The 24,085-nt window shown below is 38.2% G+C and overlaps 1 protein-coding gene across 2 annotated transcripts in view; it reads right to left on the reverse strand.

Annotated features, from left to right (window-relative positions):
• The window catches only part of MOXD1 (monooxygenase DBH like 1), a 97,439-nt gene that overhangs the window by 5,188 nt on the left and 68,166 nt on the right, over positions 1 to 24,085 (reverse strand). Inside the window, exons 5-10 of one of the 2 annotated variants that reach the window (XM_061428004.1) lie at positions 20,087 to 20,266; positions 19,690 to 19,792; positions 18,092 to 18,258; positions 16,834 to 17,025; positions 15,271 to 15,330; positions 10,381 to 10,523 (exon numbers count right to left, since the gene is read on the reverse strand). In XM_061428004.1, the coding sequence (XP_061283988.1) occupies positions 10,381 to 10,523; positions 15,271 to 15,330; positions 16,834 to 17,025; positions 18,092 to 18,258; positions 19,690 to 19,792; positions 20,087 to 20,266 (845 nt within the window). The remainder of the gene's footprint in view (positions 1 to 10,380; positions 10,524 to 15,270; positions 15,331 to 16,833; positions 17,026 to 18,091; positions 18,259 to 19,689; positions 19,793 to 20,086; positions 20,267 to 24,085) is intronic. The other variant, XM_061428005.1, reaches the window with a different exon arrangement.

Raw genomic sequence — 24,085 nt, forward strand, 5'->3', positions numbered from 1 at the left:
TAGACTATCCAAAATAATTTTTTTAAAAATGGCAAAGTTTGGGGATTTACACATTCATTTCAAGATTTACTATAAAACGATAATAATAATTGCGTGGTATTATAGTAAAGCTAAACATGTACCACAATGAACAGAACTCAGAGTCCAGAAATTGTCAATATATGGTGAAATAATTTGCAACAAACATTTCAGGGTAATTATATAGGAAAAAAGTAGCTTTTTTCATCAAACAGTTCTTGTACAACTTGATGTCTGTATGAAATACAATGAACCTCAGAAAATTCAACAAACAGAAAATTATTCAAAATGGATCTTCAACCTAACGCTAAAACTATAAAGCTTTTAGGGGGAAAAAAAAAAGAGAGAGAGAAAATCTTCACAACCTTAGGCAGGCAACAGTTTCTTACATGGGATATCAAAAGCACAAAACAAACAAAAATAATAAAATGGATTTCAGAAAAATACAGCTAAAAAATTAAAATCAAGCCACAGACCAGAAAAAAAACTACTTACAAACATACACCTGACAAAGAATTTATATCTAAAGTACAAAGAACTCTTTAAAATTATAAAGAACTCTTATAAATCAATAATAAAAAAGTAACTCAGTTAAATGGACAAGAATTTGAACAGTTAAAAAGGAACATATATAAATGACTAATCAGCACGTGAAAAGAGGCTCAATATCATTTGTCACAGGGGAAATGGAAAATAAAACTACAGTAAGATACCACTGCATACACATTAAAATAGATGAAATTCAAAATACAGAAAATTCAGAGAACACTGGTAAGATTGCTAAGTAATGGGAAATCTTACAGATTACCAGTGAGAATGTAGAAAGGTACATTATTTGGGAGAGTCTCAGTGCAGTAAACACAGACTTAGTGTACAATCCAAGGACTCCACCCCTAGGTATTAAAGCAGACATTGAAAACGTATGTCCATACAAAGATGAATACAATAATGTTTATAGCAGCTTGCTTCATCATTGCCACAAACTGGAAACAATCCAAATGTCTTTCAACTGGTGAACAGATAAATGGAATTTTAGGTATATACACACTGGGGAATACTACTCAGCAATAAAAAGGAATGGATTGGTGATACACATACATACACACAAATTTATACATGCATATATATGTATAGACGACTTTCAGTATAGATGAATCTCAAAAACATTCTGAGTGAAAGAAGCCAGGCACAAAAGAGTATATACCATATGATCCTATGTTCATAAAATCTAGAAAAGATCAATCTAATAGTGACATAAAGCAGATTCATGCTTTCCTGGGGCTTTGTGTGGAGGTGGGTGTCTCCAGAGGTGTGACAGAAGTCTTAGTGGTGATGAAAATGCCCTAGAGCTCATCTGTGATGTGGTTAAACATGGGAACACATCAGAGAACTTTCTAACAGCATACTTAGCACACGTGTGTGCTCAGTTGCTCAGTCTTGTCCGACTCTTTTGCAACTCTAGGAACTGTATCCCACCAGGCTCCTCTGTCCATGGGATTTCCCAGGCAAGCATACTGGAGTGGGTTGCCATTTCCTCCTCTAGAGGATCTTTGCGACACAGGGATTGAACCCATGTCTCCTGCATCTCTTGTGTTGGCAGGGGAGTTCTTTATCACTGAGCCACCTGGGAGTTCAGTTCAGTTCAGTTCAGTCGCTCAGTCGTGTCTGACTCTTTGCGACCCCATGAATCGCAGCACGCCAGGCCTCCCTGTCCATCACCAACTCCCGGAGTTCACTCAGACTCACGTCCATCGAGTCAGCGATACCATCCAGCCATCTCATCCTCTGTCGTCCCTTTCTCCTCCTGCCCCCAATCCCTCCCAGCATCAGAATCTTTTCCAATGAGTCAACTCTTTGCATGAGGTGGCCAAAGTACTGGAGTTTCAGCTTTAGCATCATTTCTTCCAAAGAACATCCAGGACTGATCTTTAGAATGGACTGGTTGGATCTCCTTGCAGTCCAAGGGACACTCAAGAGTCTTCTCCAACACCACAGTTCAAAAGCATCAATTCTTCGGCACTCAGCCTTCTTCACAGTCCAACTCTCACATCCTGGGAAGCCCATACTTAACAAAAGGGCGTTTAATTGGATGTAAGCTCTATCTCAAGCAATTTGACTTAAATAAATAAATAACAAACAAGAAATAAAAATGTATCAACAGACAAAAAAGATACAACCTATACTTTTACCAATCAAATTGTTAAAGAAGGAAACCAGGAAATCTGACTTAATGAGGCACAACTCCTAACCCTCTCCATGCTCTCTGAGTAAATGAAGTTGGGAAGGATCAAGCACAGTTGAATCTCCCTAACAGAAGCAGAGGTTTGTGAGCTGATGGAACCCATCCCTGGGATGGAACAGATTTGGCAGACTGATATATTAAGGCCTGGGACATTGCTCTACTGAAAGGCAGTCAGCTCCAACCAGTTAGAAAACATCCTCTAATAGATTTTTAATAAAATCTGAGGAAGGAATCATCCTTGTATTGTGATATAGAGAACAGAGTCACACCTCTGCACACAGAGCCGTTTACCCTCAAAATACAAAAAAGAAAGTACATAAATATGAACAAGTGGACAAGTGAAAGTTGCTCAGTCATGTTTGACTCTTTGCGATCCTATAGCCTATATAGTCCATGGACTTCTCCAAGCCAGCATACTGGAGTGGGTAGCCTTTTCCTTCTCCAGAGGATCTTCCCAACCCAGGGATGGAACCCATGTCTCCTGCATTGCAGGCGAACTCTTTACCAGCTGACCCACAAGGGAAGCCCACATAAAATATATCACCCCTCCAAAAAAAAAAAAATCTATCTATCTATCTATCTATCTCACCCAAACCTCAAACTGTGGTGTGGAGAGAAAGCAAACTACACTCAGATTTGCTTAGAAAGTAGTCAAAACCTCACCTATGTTTACTAAAGAGAAGTTTTAAACAGAACTGGCTCAGCAAAAAGAAGGAATGGCCAAACAACCATGAAACTTAGGGTGAAAGGAAATAATATCACATTTCAACTATTTCAATATCCAGTGAAGACAAAAAGAAAGAGAGAGGGAGAGACAAACAAATCTATTCTAGAAGATGATATAAACCAAGTATACTGGAGAGAATTTCCACAAGTGTTTCATGCTATGTTTATTTAATAAGAACATGAATGTGATTAAACAAGAGCTCAAATACAGGATGATAAAACAACAGAATGAGATGAAAAAGGAGATGGACCAAAGGAAATAAATTTTAGACAAAACAAATTTAGCACCAAGTATGTTTTTTTTTTAAAAAAAAAAGCAAGAGGGAGAAGAGCACTTCTGAAAAATAATAGGGAAACTCTTGAGAAAAATCCCAAATAGATTAGAAAAAAGTTTGTAGACATAAGAAAATTTCCTTGTAATGAAAAAAAGAAGTGAATACATATACTTCCAGAAAATATGTAAATATTTATATGTTAAATATGTAAAACACTTTGTATTTCCAAAAATTTTGATTCATATACTCAACACTGAAATATGTTCAAGTGAACTTACAAATACAGGTAGAGGAAGAATGAGCCCATTTATCCAAAGATATCTCGGAAGGTGGCGGGGGGCGGAATATGATTCCCAATTACTGCTGCTGCTGCTGCTGCTAAATTGCTTCAGTCGTGTCTGACTGTGCGACCCCACAGACGGCAGCCCACCAGGCTCCCCCATCCCTGGGATTCTCCAGGCAAGAACACTGGAGTGGGTTGCCATTTCCTTCTCCAATGCATGAAAGCGAAAAGTGAAAGTTAAGTCCCAATTACTATATCTAACCAAATGCTGCACAAATATAAATACAGAAATTTCCAAACATAAAGGACATAAAGCATGTGGAAGCCCTTCTTGATTAAGTAACTAAGGACAAAATACAGAAGAGACAAATTAAAGCACCTAATAAAGTAGAAGTGAAGTCACTCAGTTGTGTCTGACTCTTTGTGACCCCATGGACTGTAGCCTACCAGGTTCCATCCGTGAGATTTTCCAGGCAAGAATACTGGAGTGGGTTGCCATTTCCTTCTCCAGAGGATCTTCCCGACCCAGGGATCGAATCTGGGTCTCCCGCATTGCTGGCAGATGCTTTACTGTCTGAGCCACCAGGGAAGCCCTTAGAAATGCAGAAATCATATGAAGATTAGGGATTATCACAGAATCTATAAAAGCTGCAATAAATATTGTGGAAATTGTGTTTCAGAATTAAAGGTGAAAATTAAAAATCTTGAGAATATGAAAATTCTAATATAAATAATAAATATTTGGAGGTACAAAAAGGGAGGTTGGGAGAAAATGTGAAAGTGTGAATGTTCTCATTTTTATGATCTAAAACTAAAATACAGTGTTTAAAAAAATGTTAATACCTTTTATGACCTATTTTCTCAGCATCTGAGAGCTCCTTTATACAATATTATTTCTTCTCATTAAAAACAACGTTTATTTATTCAACAATTATTCAATTTTAATTTAGTCTTCTGATAAATTTAAACAAAATTAAATTTTAATATTTTTGCTTAAAGCAGTACACAAATTATAATCTTTCTAACACTGATCTGGGTTTCCCTTGTAGGTAAGCTGGTAAAGAATCCACCTGCAATTCAGGAGATGTGGGTTCAATCCCTGGGTTGGGAAGATCCACTGGAGAAAGGAACAGCTACCCACTCCAGTATTCTGGCCTGGAGAATTCCTTGGGGCTGCAAAGAGTTGGACACGACTGCAAGACTTTTCACAACCCTGATCTGTTCATCTTTGCATCAATACCTATACAGAAAAATGTCTCCAATTCAATTAATGTCAGTGTTATTTGTTTCTAACAGAATTTGAGTGATAGTTTGTTTCCTCTCTTTTAAAACCTTTTTATGCATTACCTAAATGCTCTATAATAAGCCTATGTGATTTTAACACCTTATCAACATAAAGTGATTTTTTTTTTTCCTGCAGAGAATAGAAAAAACACCTCTCCTGATTTTTTTGTTTTTTAAGAAAGACAACAAATGAAGCAGGAACTTCCCATCACATAAACCTCACTGGAACCACATGGAGAGTGCTGATGTATTGTCCAGCAGGGAATACAAATTTATCTAAACTCATTATCTATTCTGTTATCTGATCTTAGGGAGGTTTACTTTTTCCTTAAGCCTTGCCAGATCTGTAGAAGGCAGAGGAAAACTGTACCCTCCACAACACACAAATTTTGAGACAGGATGTACATGTCTCTATTTTTCTCCCAATGTATCCTCTAATCCTAAAATTGCTACAGAATCTTTAAAATAAAATGGGGCACCTAAATAGTCCTTACATTAAAAGCAAAACTAGAAGATTCTAGGTTTTATGTTATATATTCCTGTTCAATACTGTATCCTAAAACCAAATTAGCAATATTTTCATAATCAAAACAAAAAAAAAAGCACCCAAAACCTTTTCTCTATCTTTTTCCCAGTACCTTGTTGCTTTGGCCTTTAATAATATTTATGTCAGTGTGATGAAAGTGAAAGAGGAGAGTGGAAAAGTTGGCTTAAAGCTTAACATTCAGAAAACTAAGATCATGGCATCTGGTCCCATCACTTCATGGGAAATAGATGGGGAAACAGTGGAAACAGTGTCAGACTTTATTTTGGGGGGCTCCAAAATTACTGCAGATGGTGATTGCAGCCATGAAATTAAAAGACGCTTACTCCTTGAAAGGAAAGTTATGACCAACCTAGACAGCAAATTCAAAAGCAGAGATATTACTTTGCCAAAAAAGGTCCAGTCTAGTCAAGGCTATGGTTTTTCCAGTGGTCATGTATGGATGTGAGAGTTGGACTGTGAAGAAAGCTGAGTGCCAAAGAATTGATGCTTTTGAACTGTGGTGTTGGAGAAGACTCTTGAGAGTCCCTTGGACTGCAAGGAGATCCAACCAGTCCATCCTAAAGGAGTTTAGTCCTGGGTGTTCATTGGAAAGCCTGATGCTAAAGCTGAAACGCCAATACTTTGGCCACTTGATGCAAAGCGTTCATTGGAAAAGACCCTGATGCTGGGAGGGGTCAGGGGCAGGAGGAGAAGGGGATGAGAGAGGATGAGATGGCTGGATGGCATCACCGACTCGATGGACATAAGTCTGGGTAAACTCCGGGAGTTGGTGATGGACAGGGAGGCCTGGCATGCTGCAATTCATGGGGTCGCAAACAGTCAGACATGACTGAGCTACTGAACTGAACTGACTGAGCTGAACTGATGATGAACTAAACTTAAAAGTCTGATTTAAAGTCCAAACATGTACTTATAACAGAAGTTCTTTTTCATTCATATTTTTGTAGAATAAATATATTTAAACATGTAGTTAAACTTTTTATGTGGGCAATGACATCTCAAAACTAGTATTGTTCTGTGAAGCAATTCTCCCTGTCTAAGTGATGAAAATCCCAACTTCAGTATTTCCTGGAGGAGATCAAACTAGTGGACACTGACAAAGCTTGTTGGGACACAGGAGATAAGCATTTTGAGGCTTCATACAAGTTGAGCAGAAAAGAAAGTAACTGGATCATAGCATGCAGTTTGTTCATCTTGTAAATACACAGCTTTGAATGTTCACCTAACATTCTCTCCAACGTTCTCTTGATTAGGGAGTGTCTAGCCAATACATTAAAAATATTCTGAAGGGAAAAAAACAAAGCTATTTAAGTCTTGCTGTGCTGTGCTCAGTCATGTCCAACTCTTTGCGACCCCATGGACTGCAGCCTGCCAAGCTCCTCTGTCCATGGGATTCTCCAAGCAAGAATACTGAAGTCGGTTGCCATGCCCTCCTCCAGGGGATTTTCCCAACCCAGGGATCGAACCCAGGTCTCCCACATTGCAGCTGGACTCCTGAACAGTCTGAGCCATCAGGGAAGCCCATTTAAGTCTTAGTAAGAAGCACTATGGACTTCCCTGGTGGCTCAGATGGTAAAGAATGCCTGCAATGCAGGAGACCTGGGTTCAATCCCTGGGTCCCGCAGATACCTTGGAGAAGTAAATGGCTACCCACTCCAGTATTATTGCCTGGAAAATCCAATGGCCTACAGTCAATAGGGTACCAAAGAGTCAGATGTGACTGAAGTGACTAAACATCCATGCAAGAAACACGCAATCTTGATATTTTAAAAAGACTACTTCCTAGTGCTTCTAGAGTGACATTTTATGTGTCGTTTTATTGACATTTTATTTGTTCGCAATGTAGTCACTATGAACAAAAAGGCACATATATAGCAACAACAATACAAACCCCACCTTCCCCATTGATTATGTAATCCATGAAGCTGAACAGATTCTTAATCTTTAGTTTCCATTTTTCCTTCTCTGAACTGGGACTGCAAATACTGCTCTACCTAATAAAACTGTGTGAAAATAAATTAACTGAAATTTCGTATGTGAAAACACTTCAGAAGCTACAACCTAATTTATATCAGCATTTTGTTATTTGTATTTTAGCAGATACAGACCTCTGATATGGTGGTCATTGGGCTGACTGAATAGGAACTCGGTAGAACGTATCTATGAATAGTGGGTTTAATTTAAAAAGAAGAGTGTTTGCAGTTTCTAATTTATAATCCCTATACAATTTTGGAACAAAAAGTAGGCCATAATTATATTCTCCTTCAGATCTATGTTTTTACCACGTCCTCATTAAGTGTTTATTTAATCTTTCCTTAAATACACCCCCTCAAAAACCTATGTGTCACTTTTGCCTAATTACATCAGTCCTTTTGTAATTGACTGATTTAGAAAAATCCTAATCATTAGAAAATTCTTCCTTGTATAAGAATAAAATCTACACTTCAAACTTTCTACCAGCCATCCTAATTCTTCTTTGTGGTACTGCTTAATAATGGATAAAATCCTTTTTTTCTATATCAAACTTAATATTAATAATAATAATAATAATTCTCAATTTCTTTTTCAAACATGTTTCCCTGTACCATTAGGACATCATTATTTTTCCTTTACTCTTCTCTTTCCCTCACCATCTCCCAGAGATGCAGTTAATCAACAAGTCCAGTGAGGGCTACCTTCAAAAGGTAATCTGATTGGAACCATTTCTCACCAATTTTACTGGCACCATCCTGGTCTAAGTCACTCTCACCTTTCAACTGGACAATCACAAATCTCCTGGTTAATTATATTATTTCTAATCTTGCCCTCCTAGAGTCTTTTCTCAACATAGTGGCTAAATTAACATTTTGAATATCTATTTCCTATAATAGGACTCTTAAGAGTCCCTTGCACTGAAAGGAGATCAAACCAGTTGATCCAAAAGGAAATCAGTCCTGAATATTCATTGGAAGGACTGATGCTGAAGCTGAAGCTCCAATACTTTGGCCACTTGAAGCAAAGAACTGACTCATTGGAAAAGACCCTGATGCTGGGAGAGATTGAAGGCAGGAGGAGAAGGGGATGACAGAGGATGAGATGGTTGGATGGTATCACTGACTTGATGGACATGAGTTTGAGCAAGCTCCAGGAGTTGGTGATGAACAGGAAAGCCTGGCATGCTGCTGTGCATGGGGTCGCAAAGAGCTGGACATGACTGAGCAACTGAACTGATCCTATAAGAAGGCTTCCCAGGTGGTACAAAGGTAAAGAATCTGCCTGCCAATGTAGGAGACAAAAGAGATTCAGATTCAGTCCCTGGGTTGGGGAGATTCCCTGGAGTAGGAAATGGCAACCCACTCCAGTACTCTTGTCTGGAAAATTCCATGGATAGAAAAGCCTGGTGGGCTACAGTCCATGAGGTTGCAGAGTTGGACACGACCAAACAACTAGCATACATGCACCATATCCTGTAAGAGCTTCTCTTTGCATTTAAAACCCAGAGTCCTTCTGTTGCCTATAAAGTCCTACACTGTCTGGTCCCCCTCGCTCTTAGACCTCCCACTTATTGCCCACCATATCTCCCTCTGCTTCAGCCAAACTCACCTTCTTGCTGTTCTTTGAACATGCTGGCCTCATTCTCTCTGCAGAGTATACTTGCAGATCTTTCCATGACTGGCTCCTCAACACTTAGGTCTCTGTTCAAACATCACCTTCTGATATAGACTGAATATTTGTGTCCCCGCCCCGCCCCACAAACTCACGTGTTGAAATCCTAACACCCAAGGTGATGTTATTAGGAGGTGGGTCTTTTGGAACAGTCTGTCCTCATAAATGGGATTAGTGTCCTTATAGAAGCAGCTTGAGAAAGCTCCCCTGAGCTTTCTGCCACGGGAGATCACTGTGAAAAGATGGCTGGCTGGGTCCTCAGCAGGCACTGAATCTGCCAGAACCTTGATCTTGGACTTCTCAACCTCCAGAACAGTGAGAGACAAATTTCTATTGTTTATAAGCTACCCTATCTGTGGTAGTTAAAACAAAAGGGACTAAGACAGCTCCCCAGATAAGCTCTAACCACCCAGCTGAGAACAACAACACACTTCCTTCATTGTCTCAATTATTTTCATAACATCTTTCAATATCTGAAATCTTATATGTATATTTGCTTATTACTTCTTACCCTCTCTAATATACAATCTCAAGGGAGCAAGAATAATATTTATCTTGTTTATTATTTTGCCATAAGTCATTCCTATCATATACAACTGTGAAGAAAGAATTAACACAGCAAGCCTGAGACTGACATCCTAGGAACACCTGCTTGGAAGGCTGACATCAGGGAACTTAAATAGCAAACAATTTTCTCTACTAACATAGAACTTTCTCTAAATGATAAGCATAATTTACCATACCTAGACTGTCTGTATAAATGATGCTGCTTATGTTGAATACTTGCTTTCCTTCTGGGAGTCTGGAATTTTGGTATTTTCCAAGCAGAAAGCACCTATGTGACCAGCCCCCAATAAAAACTCTGAATTCTGAGTCTCTAATGAGCTTCTCCAATTGACAACACTTCATCTGTGTTGTCATAATTTGCTGCTGGTAGAATTAAGCACATTCTGTGAGACTCCACTGGAAGGGGTTTCTTGAAAGCTTGCCTTAGAAACTTGTACCTGGTTTCCTGTGGATTTTGCCTCATGTATTTTTTCCTTTGGTTCATTTTTTATAGTCTCACTATAATATGTGTTGAAAGTGAAAGTGAAGTCGCTCAGTTATGTCCGACTCTGTGCGACCCCATGGACCCATGAATATAATTACATGCTGAATCCTTCAGGTCTTCCTAGAAAACTAGAGAACCTATGAGTAGTCTGAAAGACCTTGGACATATCAAACAAGATGGTCACCTGGACGCCTCAGCTGAAAATAATCAAATAGAACAGCACATAAAGGAATCCCATAACATGGTGATGAATCTAAAATGAAAATAAAGCCCACCCGTACCCCATCATGAAATCCATTTACTACTTACGTGACTGGCCTGTAGATCTCCTTAACACCAATGAACTGAAGTTGCTCCATGATGTCTGGGATACTTGCACATCGAGTAAGATTAATTCTTGGGTAATAAAGAAGGTATGAGAGACACATTTCATTCCTGGTGCTTAATCCTCCCTGAAAATGGAGATATTTTACTTAAAAAAGTATATGTTCCACCAACTCTAATACAGCACACAAACCACAAATGTTACACAGTTTCTTCTAATATTGAAATGTAACCCATCTTAAAGCTGAAAAATAATCACCTAAATGACAATTTGGTTTTCAAAAAGATAGTAGCACTTTTAAAATTAATTATTTCCAATTCTTTAAAAGTTATCTTTCTTAAATAACCTAATAATCTCCTCAAAGTTCTGTTTATGGTGTAAACTTCTCACTATAGTGAATGTTTCCGAGGATGTTCAGCAAAATGATACCAGTCAGTCAGTGTGCTGGAATCTTTGCCTGATTGCATTGAATTTTCTATAATCTTGTTGTCATAAATATCAGCATCTGCACACCACAGGGGAAATAGATTACACACTTTGAATCTAAATGTAAATAGTGGACCAATTAAAAAAGATCAAAGATCCTCTGAAGAACAGAATCTGGAGTTGCTTACGATATATTATCTACAATGGCCAATTTTCAACCAAAAGTTATTAAACATGAAAAGAAACAGGAAACTATGACCTGTATTCAGAAGCAGAAATTTATTGTGAAGGATATAGATGCTGGATTTAGCAAAGACTTAAAAACAGACATACACATGTTTAAATAGCTAAATAAAGATGTTCAATTAAAGATAAATAGGGGAGCACATGTATACCTGTGATGGATTCATTTTGATATTTGGCAAAACTAATACAATTATGTAAAGTTTAAAAATAAAATTAAATTTAAAAAAATAAAGATAAATAAGCTAAAAATGAGTGAACAAATAAGGAATAACATCAGAGAAAGGAAAACACAAAAAAAGAACCAAATAGAAAGTCTAGATTTGAAAGATACTGTAACTAAATTAAAAGTTCACAGGATGAGCTCAACAGCAACTTTAGATGGCAGAGGAAGGAAGCAATGAACTTGAAGACTGATCTCTAGAAATCTCCCAACTCAAAGAACAAAGAGAGAAAGACTAAGGTGAGTAAAAAAACAACCCAAGAGAGCTGTAAGACAATATTAAATATTCCATGTATGCAACCAAAATGGGCTTCCCCGATAGCTCAGTTGGTAAAGACTCCACCTGCAATGCAGGAGACCCTGGTTTGATTGCTGGGATGGTAAGATACGCTGGAGAAGGGATAGGCTACCCACTCCAGTATTCTTGGGCTTCCCTTGTGGCTCAGATGGTAAAGAATCCGCCTGCAATGCGGGAAACCTGGATTTGATCCTTGGGTTGGGAAGATCCCCTGGAGATGGGAAAGGCTACCCACTCCAGTATTCTGGCCTGGAGAACTCCATGGACTGTATGGTCCATGGGGTCACAAACAGTCAGACAGGACTGAGCGACTTTCACTTTCACTTCATGCAACCGAAGGCCCTGAATGAGAAGGAAGAGGAAAAAAGAGTAGGAAAAACTATTTGAAAAAAATGGTGGGAATTCTCCCAAATTTAGTGAAAAACATTAACTTACAGACCCAAGAAGCTCAACAAATGCCAAAGACAATTATGAAGCAAGTCATACCTAGACACTTTATAGTCATATTGCTGAAAGCCAAAGACAAAAAGAAAATCTTGAAAGCGGCAAGGCAAAATGATATATTGCATACAGGGAACAATAATACAATGGACAACTGACATTTTATCATAAGTGATGGAAGTAACAAAAAGATATTGGAATTACATATTCAAGTGCTTCAGAAAAAAGAAATTATTCAAGAACTCTGTATCCAGCAAATCCTCTATCCTTCAAAAGTGAAGATGGAAAACATAGTAGTAGTGTTCATAAAAAGTAAAAAATGTAAAGCAAAGTCGTTCAGTTGTGTCTGACTCTTTGTGACCCCATGAACTATAGCCCACCAGGCTTCTCCATCCATGGGATTTTCCAGGCAAGAGTACTGGAGTGGGTTGCCATTTCCTTCTCCAAGTAGTGTTCATGCTGCTGCTGCTGCTAAGTCGCTTCAGTCGTGTCCGACTCTGTGCGACCCCATAGACGGCAGCCCACCAGGCTCCCCCGTCCCTGGGATTCTCCAGGCAAGAACACTGGAGTGGGTTGCCATTTCCTTCTCCAGTACATGAAAATGAAAAGTGAAAGGGAAGTCGCTCGTCATGTCTGACTCTTAGCGACCCTATGGACTGCAGCCTACCAGGCTCCTCCGTCCATGGGATTTTCCAGGCAAGAGTACTGGAGTAGGGTGCCAGTAGTGTTTATAGCTATACATTAATGTAGTATAGTGGCTAATATGCAATGATTTTACAAATTGCAAAACATCATGCCTTGCACTTGATAAAGGGTTGGGTAAAAGGAGAAGCTGATCTACAAATGAGGCTGCAACTGACATCTCAGTAAATCTATTTAATCTACCTTTGAGCTTGGATGGTTACTCAGAGTTACATCAAATTGTAGGAAGGGAATCAAGCTTTTGTGTTCTCGCATCAACCAGTCATTGGTTGCTGGCTGCCCCACTGAAGAGAGTATGACTTTAAGTGAGTCATTCCCTGACATCAACAGCAACGTCCAGTGAAGGACACACTTGCTCTTTTTCTATTGTATGTTTGTCTTATGCTTGTCTTGTGGATCTATAGAATTTATTTTAAATGTTATGCTTTTTATTAATTATTTTTAATTATAATTAAATTAAATTTAAAAAATTAAATTATACTAATGCTTTATGTGTTGCAAATTTTTTTTTCAGTTTAAAACTTATCTTTTCACCTAATAGTGTTTTTAAGTGACCAAAAGTGTTAAAGTAGACAAACTCATCAATCTCCTAATTTAGTTTGTACTTTTCATATTTTGAGAAGCTCCTACCTACTCCAAAGTCATAAAGTTATATATATATAATATACATTTGTTTATATATATATTTTTCTCCTAATGGTTTTAAAAATTTTATTCTTCACATTTTAATATTTAATTTACCTGGAAATTATTTTTATGTGTGAATTGTGGTAGATAAAGATGTAATTTTATTTTTGACATCTGGCAATTGTACCAGGAATTCTTTAGTGAAAAATCCATCCTCTCTCACTTACCTGAATGCCAATTTCTATCCTAAATCAAGTTTCCATACAGGGGGTTTGTAGGTCTGTTTCCAGAATCTCTATTCCATTCCACTTGTTCTAACTCTGGACTCAAACCACACTATTAGTCACCATAGCTTGAAAGTAAGTTTTCATACCTAGTAATTTGTTTCTCATCTTATTCTTTTAGTAGAGTCTTGCCAAGTCTTAACCCTTTGCTCTTCTATGTAGATTTTATAATTAACTTGCTCTATGTAAAAAAAGCTGCAATATTCTTAGAAAAAATTTTTTTAAATAGGAGAAAAGCTTTGGCTAAGGGAAGGTTTCTTGGTTAGACAGCAAAACCCCAAATAATAAAAGCTTTATGAATTACATCAAATTTATAAACCAATTTATAAAGAAGGATTATCTTTGTGTTTTTTTTTTTTTTTTTCCTGAGCCTTCTATCCATGAACACAGCCTCTCAATCTCTTAGGTGACCTTTAATGTCTTAAAAACTAATAATTTTCTTCACAGAGATCAAACACATCTAATGTTATTTTATTTCTATAGAATTTATAGTCTTAAATTACAGTTTCTTCAGATAGTTTACTGCATACTAAAATATAATTAACTTTAGGTATATCAATTTGGGGGAGGTTTTTGATGTGGAAAATGACAATATCTGTGAATAATGTGTTTTACATCTTTGCTTCTTCCTTTCTGATCTTCATATTTCATTTTATTTCTTTTCTACTATGATAGTGAATAAAACCAGTGATAATAAATATCCTTGTTTTCTTCCTGATTTTAAAGAAATACTTCTAGCCTTTCATTTAGCTTGATATTTTCTACAGATTTTTCACAGCTAATCTTTAGCTGGTTAAGGAAATTCTCTCTTATTCTTAGTTTGATAAATGTCCTTTTTTACCCCCATGACTGACAAATTTTATGAGTGCTTTTTCTGCCCTGATTGAAATAATTCATAAGTCTTTTTCCTTCAATCTCTTAATGTATAATGGCATTAATGTATTTTCTAATTCAAACCAATTTTACATTACTTAGTTATACCCAAATCAGTCCTAACTTTCATTTTTATATAATGAGAGATTTGGTTTGTCAATACATTGTCCAAGTGACTTCCAACTGGTGCATCTTGTTGACCTTTCTTGTACTGCCCATGTCAAGTTTCAGTACTAAGATTATGCTAACTTCATAAAATGAGTTGGTAGAAAGTGTTTCCCCCTTTTTTGTGTGTTCCCTGCAAGAGACTGAGGAAGACATGAGAGATTTATTTCTTGAATGTTTGGCAGAACTCCCCAGTAAATCTGCTGGAACCAGATTTCTCTTTGGGTCAGAAGCCCTAAGGTCATGGAATTCATTTCTTTTTGAAGTTTTGATTCATCTAAGTCCAGACTCATGTGCATGGTCATTAGTAACCACAGGTCTTTTATTAATAATATTCGGTGAGGAAAAACTAAAAGATTAAGGATAGCTTTTCATGAAAGAGTCAATAAATTGCACTGCAAATATTACCATAGTATCATTAGTTAATCTGATAAAATCTTAAAACAGCTCTGATTTCACTTTTACGACGTTTCATGTTCAAGACAGTCAGGAATTTTGCTTCCAAATAGGAATGCTTTTTCTTTTTTTCTGTTCTAAAATCAAAGTTTATTTCTCCCCCTCCACAAATAAATTTTAATAATAAAATTCTTACCCAAGTCATCCGGGCTCTATCTTTTGTGTTGTACCGACACTCAGTAATTAGATTATCTCCCTAAAACATAAAAGTGGAAGCTTTCAGATTGGAGTTTCATGCTGTTTTATTTATCTAACACATCTGTAGGCCAACAGTTTAATCTGCTATATGAATGCATGCATTAAGTAATTTGACTCAAGAGTAGACTTTTGATCTATTAAATTCTAGGTTTGCTAGCATAATAAGCAAGCAAACAAACAAATAAGGCTCTCTTTGTTCAGGCCAGACTCCACAATGTTCTAGCTGCATGACCTTAGGTAAGGAAATGAATCATCTGGGCACAATTTGTTCATCTAAAAAATAATGATAAAAATAGCACTTATCTCACACAGCTGTTGTGAGGAAATTAAATGACAGAACACACATTTAGTTCTAAGTACAGATTAAACACTTCTTAAGTGTTGGCCACAGATACTAGTTACTGTGATTATCTTCTTATTTACATTATTTACTTTAAAGGTCCTTAATCAGGTATTTATTTTCGTAAAACAGACTTGTGAGGCAAATTACTAGTAACTTATTTTTTCCAGTACTTTTCAACCTTTTGAACAGTACTGCACATAAATAAACTAATTTTTTATGGCTCCAGGTCAGGTAAGTGGACAGGCTAGTTACAGACCAGAAGCAGCAAGCTCTGGGTAATGGCCCTCAGATTTGTCCTCGCTGCCTGGATATTCAGAGGGAGGAATCAGTATTTCAACATTTATATCCTCTCATGACATATCAGTTGAGGAACTCTGAGACAACCCAAAAAAAGCTGGTTAGAGAGCCCCAACACCAGACAACACCATAAAACGGAGTGTAGTCCTTAAGAATCTTGAGATCACTCAAACTTCATCCTTCTACTCCCAGAGTATACCAGAGAATTACTGCATGTAGAAAAGATATTGCTATTATTCTCATTTCATAAATAGTACAAATATCTGACTCTTAAGAAGAAAAGTAGGGTAGGAACTTGTATAACTATTGAGCTCAATGTCAAAAAATTTGACAAAATGAAGCATCATAAAATTTTTAAATTGTTCATCATTGGAAGGCACAAGATTCCTTTCTGTGTTGTTTCATCAGAACTTCAAGTATGGTTGCCAGCCGGGTTACACACAGTAATATAATTAGCTATGTCCTAATACCTTAGTCAAAAGAAAAAGTGATCTTATATTCACTTTTATTGCAATGAAACTTTCAAAACTTCTGATCTTACCATTACCAGAACTGCAAGCCAAGGGATTACTAACTGGGGAGTCTAGAAAAATGGTGCTTAGAGCACAAAACCTAAGTTTTATTTCCTTTGAAATCAACGACTTGAGTTGCCCCTGGGAATAGTAAGAAAAACAAGTTTCAATTTTGGAAAACAGATCAAACACATTCCGTGAGGGTTATGCAACAGCCATGGTGGGTGGCTTTGAAGCTATGGATAGGATGAACAATTCATTACACCAGGAAAAACCTGGCTAATTCTTAGCAGGTATATGCTTCAGGATTTTGATGACATTCAGTGATAAAGAATAAAAACATTCATACTGGTAAGATTGTTTGTTCTTCTTTTAGGTACTGAAACTCCTGGAAATTGAAGTCAAAATCATCATCGTAAGCAAGTAATCTCATCTCCTCCCCTTTGCGAAAATGACGCAGCCTGATGCCTCTGCCTGCCAGGTGAGCGTGGAGCAGAACAGCAAAAACATGGATGCCACTTGGCTTTTCAGCTTCCAAAGCCTACGGGAGATACAGGGGGAGCCCTGATTAGGTGTCCAAACAAGTGCAAACAGTTCACCTTAAAACAGACTTGGAGGGACAACTGAGAAGAAAAGCTAACACAATTTAAGTCAACACATGAGCTGCCAGACATTTATAATTTGGATTTTTCCTGACTTATTCCAATCTTTGTGAAGCGATACTGGCTGGGAGGAAAGAAGAAGAACTAATGCTTGCTGAGGACCAACTGATCACTTCTATCTTTCTTTTTTCTTATCTTTCTTTTTTCTTCTTTTAGGAAGTGAGCAAACAGTTACAGCTTCTGGCAAAAAGAATCCAGTATTTTGGTAGCTTGAAAATTGAAACTCTTAAAGGGAGAGTCTACTCCCACTTTTCCAGATAAGAAAATTGAACTGGGAGAATTAAATTAAATGAATTGCTCACAGTCCTACAGCTAGAGAATGATGTCATGGCAATTTAATTCATGGTCTAAATAGTCTAAATAATTCAGAAGAGCATAACCTTTCCATTCTACCATTCTTCCATACTGTCTACAACCACAATATCCTATAATTTATAAAGAATACGATCCATGTTGAAATACTTTCATTCAAGAAAAAAAGAACTATGAAGCAGCCATTATAAAATACTTATATATAGTTTTCTCTTATCCAATATGTATTTTATATTAGTTATTTTTGCTATTTGGTTAAAGAAGGGTCAGTAGCTATAAATCAGAGAAAATGAGAAAAAATGAAAATAAATCATGGAAAAAACAAATATGAATAAAAAATAAAGTTGAGAAAGCAAAAGGGGACTACACAAAGGCTGAAACCGTAAAAGATAAAATGAAGTGTCCAATATGAAACAAACAAAGGAAGGGAAAGGAAGGAAAACACCAAAATTCTACTCCTGCAGCCTTCAGGATTTTAAAAAGCAATAAAGGTCTCGCTAAAATTGTAAACAATCATTTCATAGCATGACAACAAGAAAAAGATTAGTAATAAACTTGGAATTTTCCAAACACAGTTTCTACGAGCATAGATTAATCTAGGAAGAGCAGCTCACAGACCCAGACACACCATACCTCTTCCAGGCATTCCAGGGTGCAGTGACCCTCAGACCGGAAGTCGGGCAGGCCTGGAGGGATGGTGTGAAAGAGGCTTACCCAGAGGCCAGCCTCAATCACCCCAGCATCGTATTTCCTTATATCTGCCGTATAAAATAATCTCAATCCAGAATTATCTATTAAGCCTGGAACAAGAGCATTTAGACATGAAAAATTAAAAGTGAGCTTGAGTACTTGAAAAAGTTTTCCATATTCAGCTGATATAGGTTTATTTTTATATATATTTTATTTATAAATAAATATCATTTATTTTATGATTTTCCTTAAACTCTCACAAAGGAAAGGAATACAAGCAAAGATTAATGAAAGGCAACATCCAGATTCACAAAAAAAACTTACACAGCGTACCACGGGAGACACGTTTGTATTATCTAATGATATATTCCACAATTATCTAACATGAAGACAGAAATAAAAATTCTAAGTCATTCATTAGAATATATAGTAACTCAATGGAAGTTTTATTTGATACTGTTTTGAGGTGAAGCTCAGTAACATTTACATAGAGGTGAAAACCACTGGGTCTAGAAACCATGTGATGATGGAGAAAAATATTAATAATTAACTTTCTTTATAGTTTATCACCAGTCTTTTAATAATGCATCAGTCATATAATCAACAAACAGTTATTAAGAATCTATGATGTGAACAGCATAACAACAGGCCTGGTGGGGAGGAAAGATAAGGTAGTCCTCTTGCTGTGACACAGTTATCATAAGGAGGGAGAGCATAGGCCCCAAACACCTCATAAATCCATTCCACTTGGAAGTTAATTGACTCATTTCTGCAACAGTGACTTACCTACCTGTACACTGACCCATTGGATCAATTAGCCTATAAATAATTTTGTATTAATTGTTGTGATTATTTTATTGTTCGCCTTTGCCGCTACACTATAATATCCCTGAAGGTGAGGACATTATGTGATTAAGCACAGATCCAGCACATCCTTGGTGCTCAGTATTTTCTGAAAAATTGCACAAATCAGTGTAAAATCATAACCTTGAATTTCTTTTATTGATAATTTCATATGGAATCCTTTAAGTTTTTGGCGTTGGGATATTACATAGTAAATTCAGGTTTAAATACTTGCCCCTCTTCATTTCAACATATTACACCAGTGTCAACTGCAGTTGTCAACACAGCAAAATGCTTAATATTTTCTAGTGTGATGAATGGTAGTTTTTCATATGTGTTTTTAGACAGAAAATGTTTCATAAGCACCATGTATTTCAGACTAATTTACACCGTAAAGGGAAAAGTCTATATTTCTACTTTCTGGTAAGTAATGTCCAAATGGCTTTTTAAGATTAGTGACCACATGTGCCCATTTGCCTGGCTCATTGCTGGCCAATGACTGCTGTCCTAGTGTAATTGTTTATAGTGCCCTTTTCTACTCTAAAAGGTATCCTAATTTGGATGACAAATGTATAGGTTAATTTTTTTTTTACAACATTAAATGCTATTTTATTTGGTCTGTTTAACTCTGTTAAAATAAAGGGAAAAGTTACAAAACTTTTAAAAATCATAGGTAGAATGTATACAAAAATACTCACCTTCCTTATATGTTGGATTGTCATAATGGACTTCCAGGAGCACATAATGAGGATCTAACGGAGTGCCAAGGGATAATCCAACATGAGGTGGATAGGAAAAACCCTAAAAGAGCAAAATTCCATGACACAGTGTTCTGTGCAAGTCCCTCCGAGCTCTACTCCATTCAAAAACCAAACACTCTCAATGATATTTCAACATTCTACAACTGTATTAATCTGTATTAATCTATAGTTGATCAAATAAAATGGCTTAAGGAAAGAATGATTTCCTGTGGAAAGAAAAATAACCCACCCTCATATCAAAAAGTGTACATCGAGTTTTACTTAGAAGTGTTAGAATCGTAGGGGGAAAAGTGATCAGTTTACTTTGTTACATCTCAGTAATCGGTGGTCCCACCTCTCCACCAATGGCCCAGGCGAAAATGACCGTCTCACAGGTGAGGAAGGCATCGGGCATGTTAGGGTGGTAACACTCGTGCCCGTCGTCCAGCACGCTGTCACTGAAGTTGCTGCTGCACTGATAGAGCAGGATGTGATGGACCAGACTCTCGTGGCCTTTCTGAATCACGGGCTCAACCTAAGCAAGCACAGGTGAGAGGGACGATGCAATCAATAAACACCCTTCAACACCCTCTGATAGGCATGAAACTAGCATAAATGATCATCCGTTTTTCAAAGGAATAGTTTTCTCAATTGTGTAACTGTTGTGCGGTTGAAGCGTAATTTATTCTGGAGATGATGACTGATGATGATGATGGCAAGAGCAAAGATGCAATAACCATTCACTTCTCTAAGAATCGTTGTTGTTAAGTCACTGAGTCGAATCCAACTCTTTTGTGACTCCATGGACTGTAGCCCTCCAGGTTCCTCTGTCAATGGGATTTTCCAGGCAAGAATACTGGAATGGGTTGTCATTTCCTTCTCCAGGGGATCTTCCTGACCTAGGGATTGAACCCACATCTCCTGTACTGCACGTGGATTCCTTACCACCTGGGAAGGACTTTACTAATGTGTTGTTTGCTTTTTAAACTTGTTGTTTCCCTTAACATTCTGTGTAGCAGCTGTTTCAAAACCTGCTTGCTCTCTTCCAGGCTTTACTTTGCCTGGCACTCTCTATCTCTCCATCTCTCTGTCTCCCTCTCACAGAGGAAAAAAAAATCACACAGGCATAAACTCCTTCAGTCTCCCTTAAAATGTTATCTTTGCCCATCCCTACTGGAGGTATTGGGGCTTCCCACGTGGCACAAGTGGTAAAGAACCTGCCTGCCAATGCAGGAGACTTAAGAGACGCATGTTCGATCCCTGGGTTGGGAAGATCTCCTGGAGGAGGGCATGGCAACCCACTCCAGTATTCTTGCCTGGAGAATCCCATGGACAGAGAAGCCTGGCCAGGCTACAGTCCACAGGATTGCAGAGTCAGATGCAACTGAAGCAACTTAGCACACATGCACTGGAGGTAGTAATACCTATCTTTCTATCTATCATCTATATGGTGCAGAGCATAGTACTAGGCACAAAGGAAGGCTCAATAAAGGACACTTTATTTTAGTGATTAAAATCAAATTCTAATAAGAATTTTACCATTAGAATTTAGGAGAGAAAAAGTCATTGTAGTGATGTGATGTGTAGTGATTCAAATTAGAAGGAGACTGGAAACTGCTGAAAACAGAATGAGTGGTGATGTTGGTCCTGAAAGCATGAGTAAGGTGACTATGTTCATTCGACTGTCCTTTCTGTAAGTTCCCTTCAGAACACTGTCCAGGAAACCGGAATGAGCTAAGCACATTCTAACACCTCAAAAAGCCTTACTGCCAGAGAAGGTAGACAAATCCCGTACTTGGCTTAGCTGGACTATAGGGGTGGCCACTGGTTACAAGTTTCGTAGAGCCTTCTGTTCATCTGACAAAGTGATCCTTTGTGTGTTTTCAAGAGTTTGCTGTCTTAGAGCTCATCCATCCTTGTGCTTTTAGCCCTAACTACTCAAATGCAAACAATTCATTTAAAAACCTTGCTTTGCTGCTGCTGCTGCTGCTGCTAAGTCACTTCAGTCGTGTCTGACTCTGTGCGACCCCATAGACAGCAGCCCACCAAGCTCCGCTGTCCCTGGGATTCTCCAGGCAAGAACACTGGAATGGGTTGCCATTTCCTTCTCCAATGCATGAAAGTGAAAAGTGAAAGTGAAGTCGCGGGGCATAAAAAGATGAAGTCTTTTCAGCTATTTCCTCCTAAGTCTTGCCATTTTGATTTTCTATATAGTCTCTCATTCATTCTTACTTTTTTAATAGGAAAGGTCAAGGCAGCCAAAGAGAGAAGCAGTAGGCATTAGGTAGAGATTTGAATGGGCAGCCAGGCGGTCTGAATTTTTAAATCCAGCTTTTGTTTTGTGTGGAATAGTGAGCCCTGCTATGCCTAACCCACAAGTACATTTTTAACATCACATTCACAGAAAATGACCTTGCACATGGCTGTGCTTGCACTCATCTCTAGAGGACTGTATACCCTGAAGACAGAAACTGTTTTCTATTTTGCTTCAAAATGACAGTTACTGTTCACACATGGTATAACAATTACACAGAAGGGCAGCCCAGGATTTTCTGAGATTATAGTCTCCATGTCAAATTTGATTTGCGTGTGTGTGCATGTATGCTTGGTCGTGTCTGAGTCTTTGCAACCCCAAGGACTGTAGCCTGCCAGGCTCCTCTGTCCATGGGATTCTCCAGGCAAGAATGCTGGGGAGAGTTGCCATTTCCTCTTCCAGGTATTCTTCCCAATCCGATGATCAAACCCATGTCTCCAGCAGCTCCTGAATTTGACAGGCAGATTCTTTACCACTGAGCCAACAGGGAAGGCGCTTTTTTGGCCACCTCATGCGAAGAGTTGACTCATGGGAAAAGACCCTGATGCTGGGAGGGATTGGGGCCAGGAGGAGAAGGGGACAACAGAGGATGAGATGGCTGGATGGCATCACCGACTCGATGGACCCGGGAGTTGGTGATGGACAGGGAGGCCTGGCGTGCTGCGATTCATGGGGTCGCAAAGAGTCGGACATGACTGAGCGACTGAACTGAACTGATACTTATTTGGGTGCATCAGTACTCCAAGGGGGACAGGGAACTGCTAATATGTCTTTAGTTAAATATTCAGGCACATGTGAGGATTTTGCTATGTGCCTAGGGGTTTTCATGGTGGCTCAGATGGTAAAGTGTCTGTCTGCAATTTGGGAGACCCAGGTTCAATCCCTGGGTTAGGAAGATCCCCTGGAGAAGGAAATGGAATATCACTCCAGTACTCTTGCCTGAAAAATTCCATGGACAGAGGAGCCTGGTGGGCTACAGTCCATGGATCGCCAAGAGTCGGACCCGACCAAGCGACTTCACTTTCTTTTCTTTAAGTTCAAGCCAAACCCTGTAGGCTGTACTGAGCTCTACTAGCTAGGTTCTGGATAGGAGCCCCTAAGGGCAAATGAGGATTGGCTTCTCCCAGGGCAGCTACCCTGGGCTTCCCTAGTGGTTCAGAAGGTAAATAATCCACTTGCAATGTGGAAGACCTGGGTTTGATCCCTTCATTGGGAAAATTCCCTAGAGGAGGGCATGGCAATCCACTCCAGTATTCTTGCCTGGAGAATCCCATGGACAGAGGAGCCTGGTGGTCTATAGTCCTTCAGGTTGCAGAGTGGGACACACTTGAGTGACTAAGCACAGCACACAGCAAGGCTGCTGCAGAAACTAGTGGCTTTCACTGAGGCACCACAAGAGGGCACTAGAGAGCAAGGGGGCAGATTATGTGAGGCTGGATGGTGCTTAAAGGAGCTTCAAATAACTTTAAAAATTCTTAAAATAAAATAAAAAAAAACTTTTAAGAGTAAGTGACTTTTATGCATAAAATAGATAACTAATGAAAACCTACTGTATAGCTCAAGAAACTGTACTCAGTGCTCTGTGGTGAACAAAATGGGAAGGAAATCCAAAAAAGAGGGGATATATGTACACACATGGCTGATTCACTTTGCTGTATAGCAGAAAAGCAACTCCAATATAACTAATTTTAAAAGAATAAGTGCTTTTTTATATACAAAGTGAGTGCTGAAACCAACACCAAGTTGCCAAGCTCACAAAGCACTATAGGAACGACAATAGTAACATCTGTCTTTTATTTAGCTCCTCCTACCTACCAGCCACTATTGAGTCAGTTCACATATTTCACTTACTATTTATAACAAATCTATTAGGTAAATGTTACTGTTTCCATTTGACAGAGGAGAAAACTGAGACTCGGAGGATTCTGCAGCAAATCCAATCATGGCTAGGAAGTGGTAGACGGGGATTTGAAACTAGGCTGGTCTGACCCCTTAAGTTAGTACTCTTTGAATTGCAACACATAATATTGAAGGAAGATA

The sequence above is a fragment of the Bos javanicus genome, chromosome 9 (genome assembly GCF_032452875.1).
Source record: "Bos javanicus breed banteng chromosome 9, ARS-OSU_banteng_1.0, whole genome shotgun sequence".
In the NCBI taxonomy this organism is placed as follows: Eukaryota; Metazoa; Chordata; class Mammalia; order Artiodactyla; family Bovidae; genus Bos; species Bos javanicus.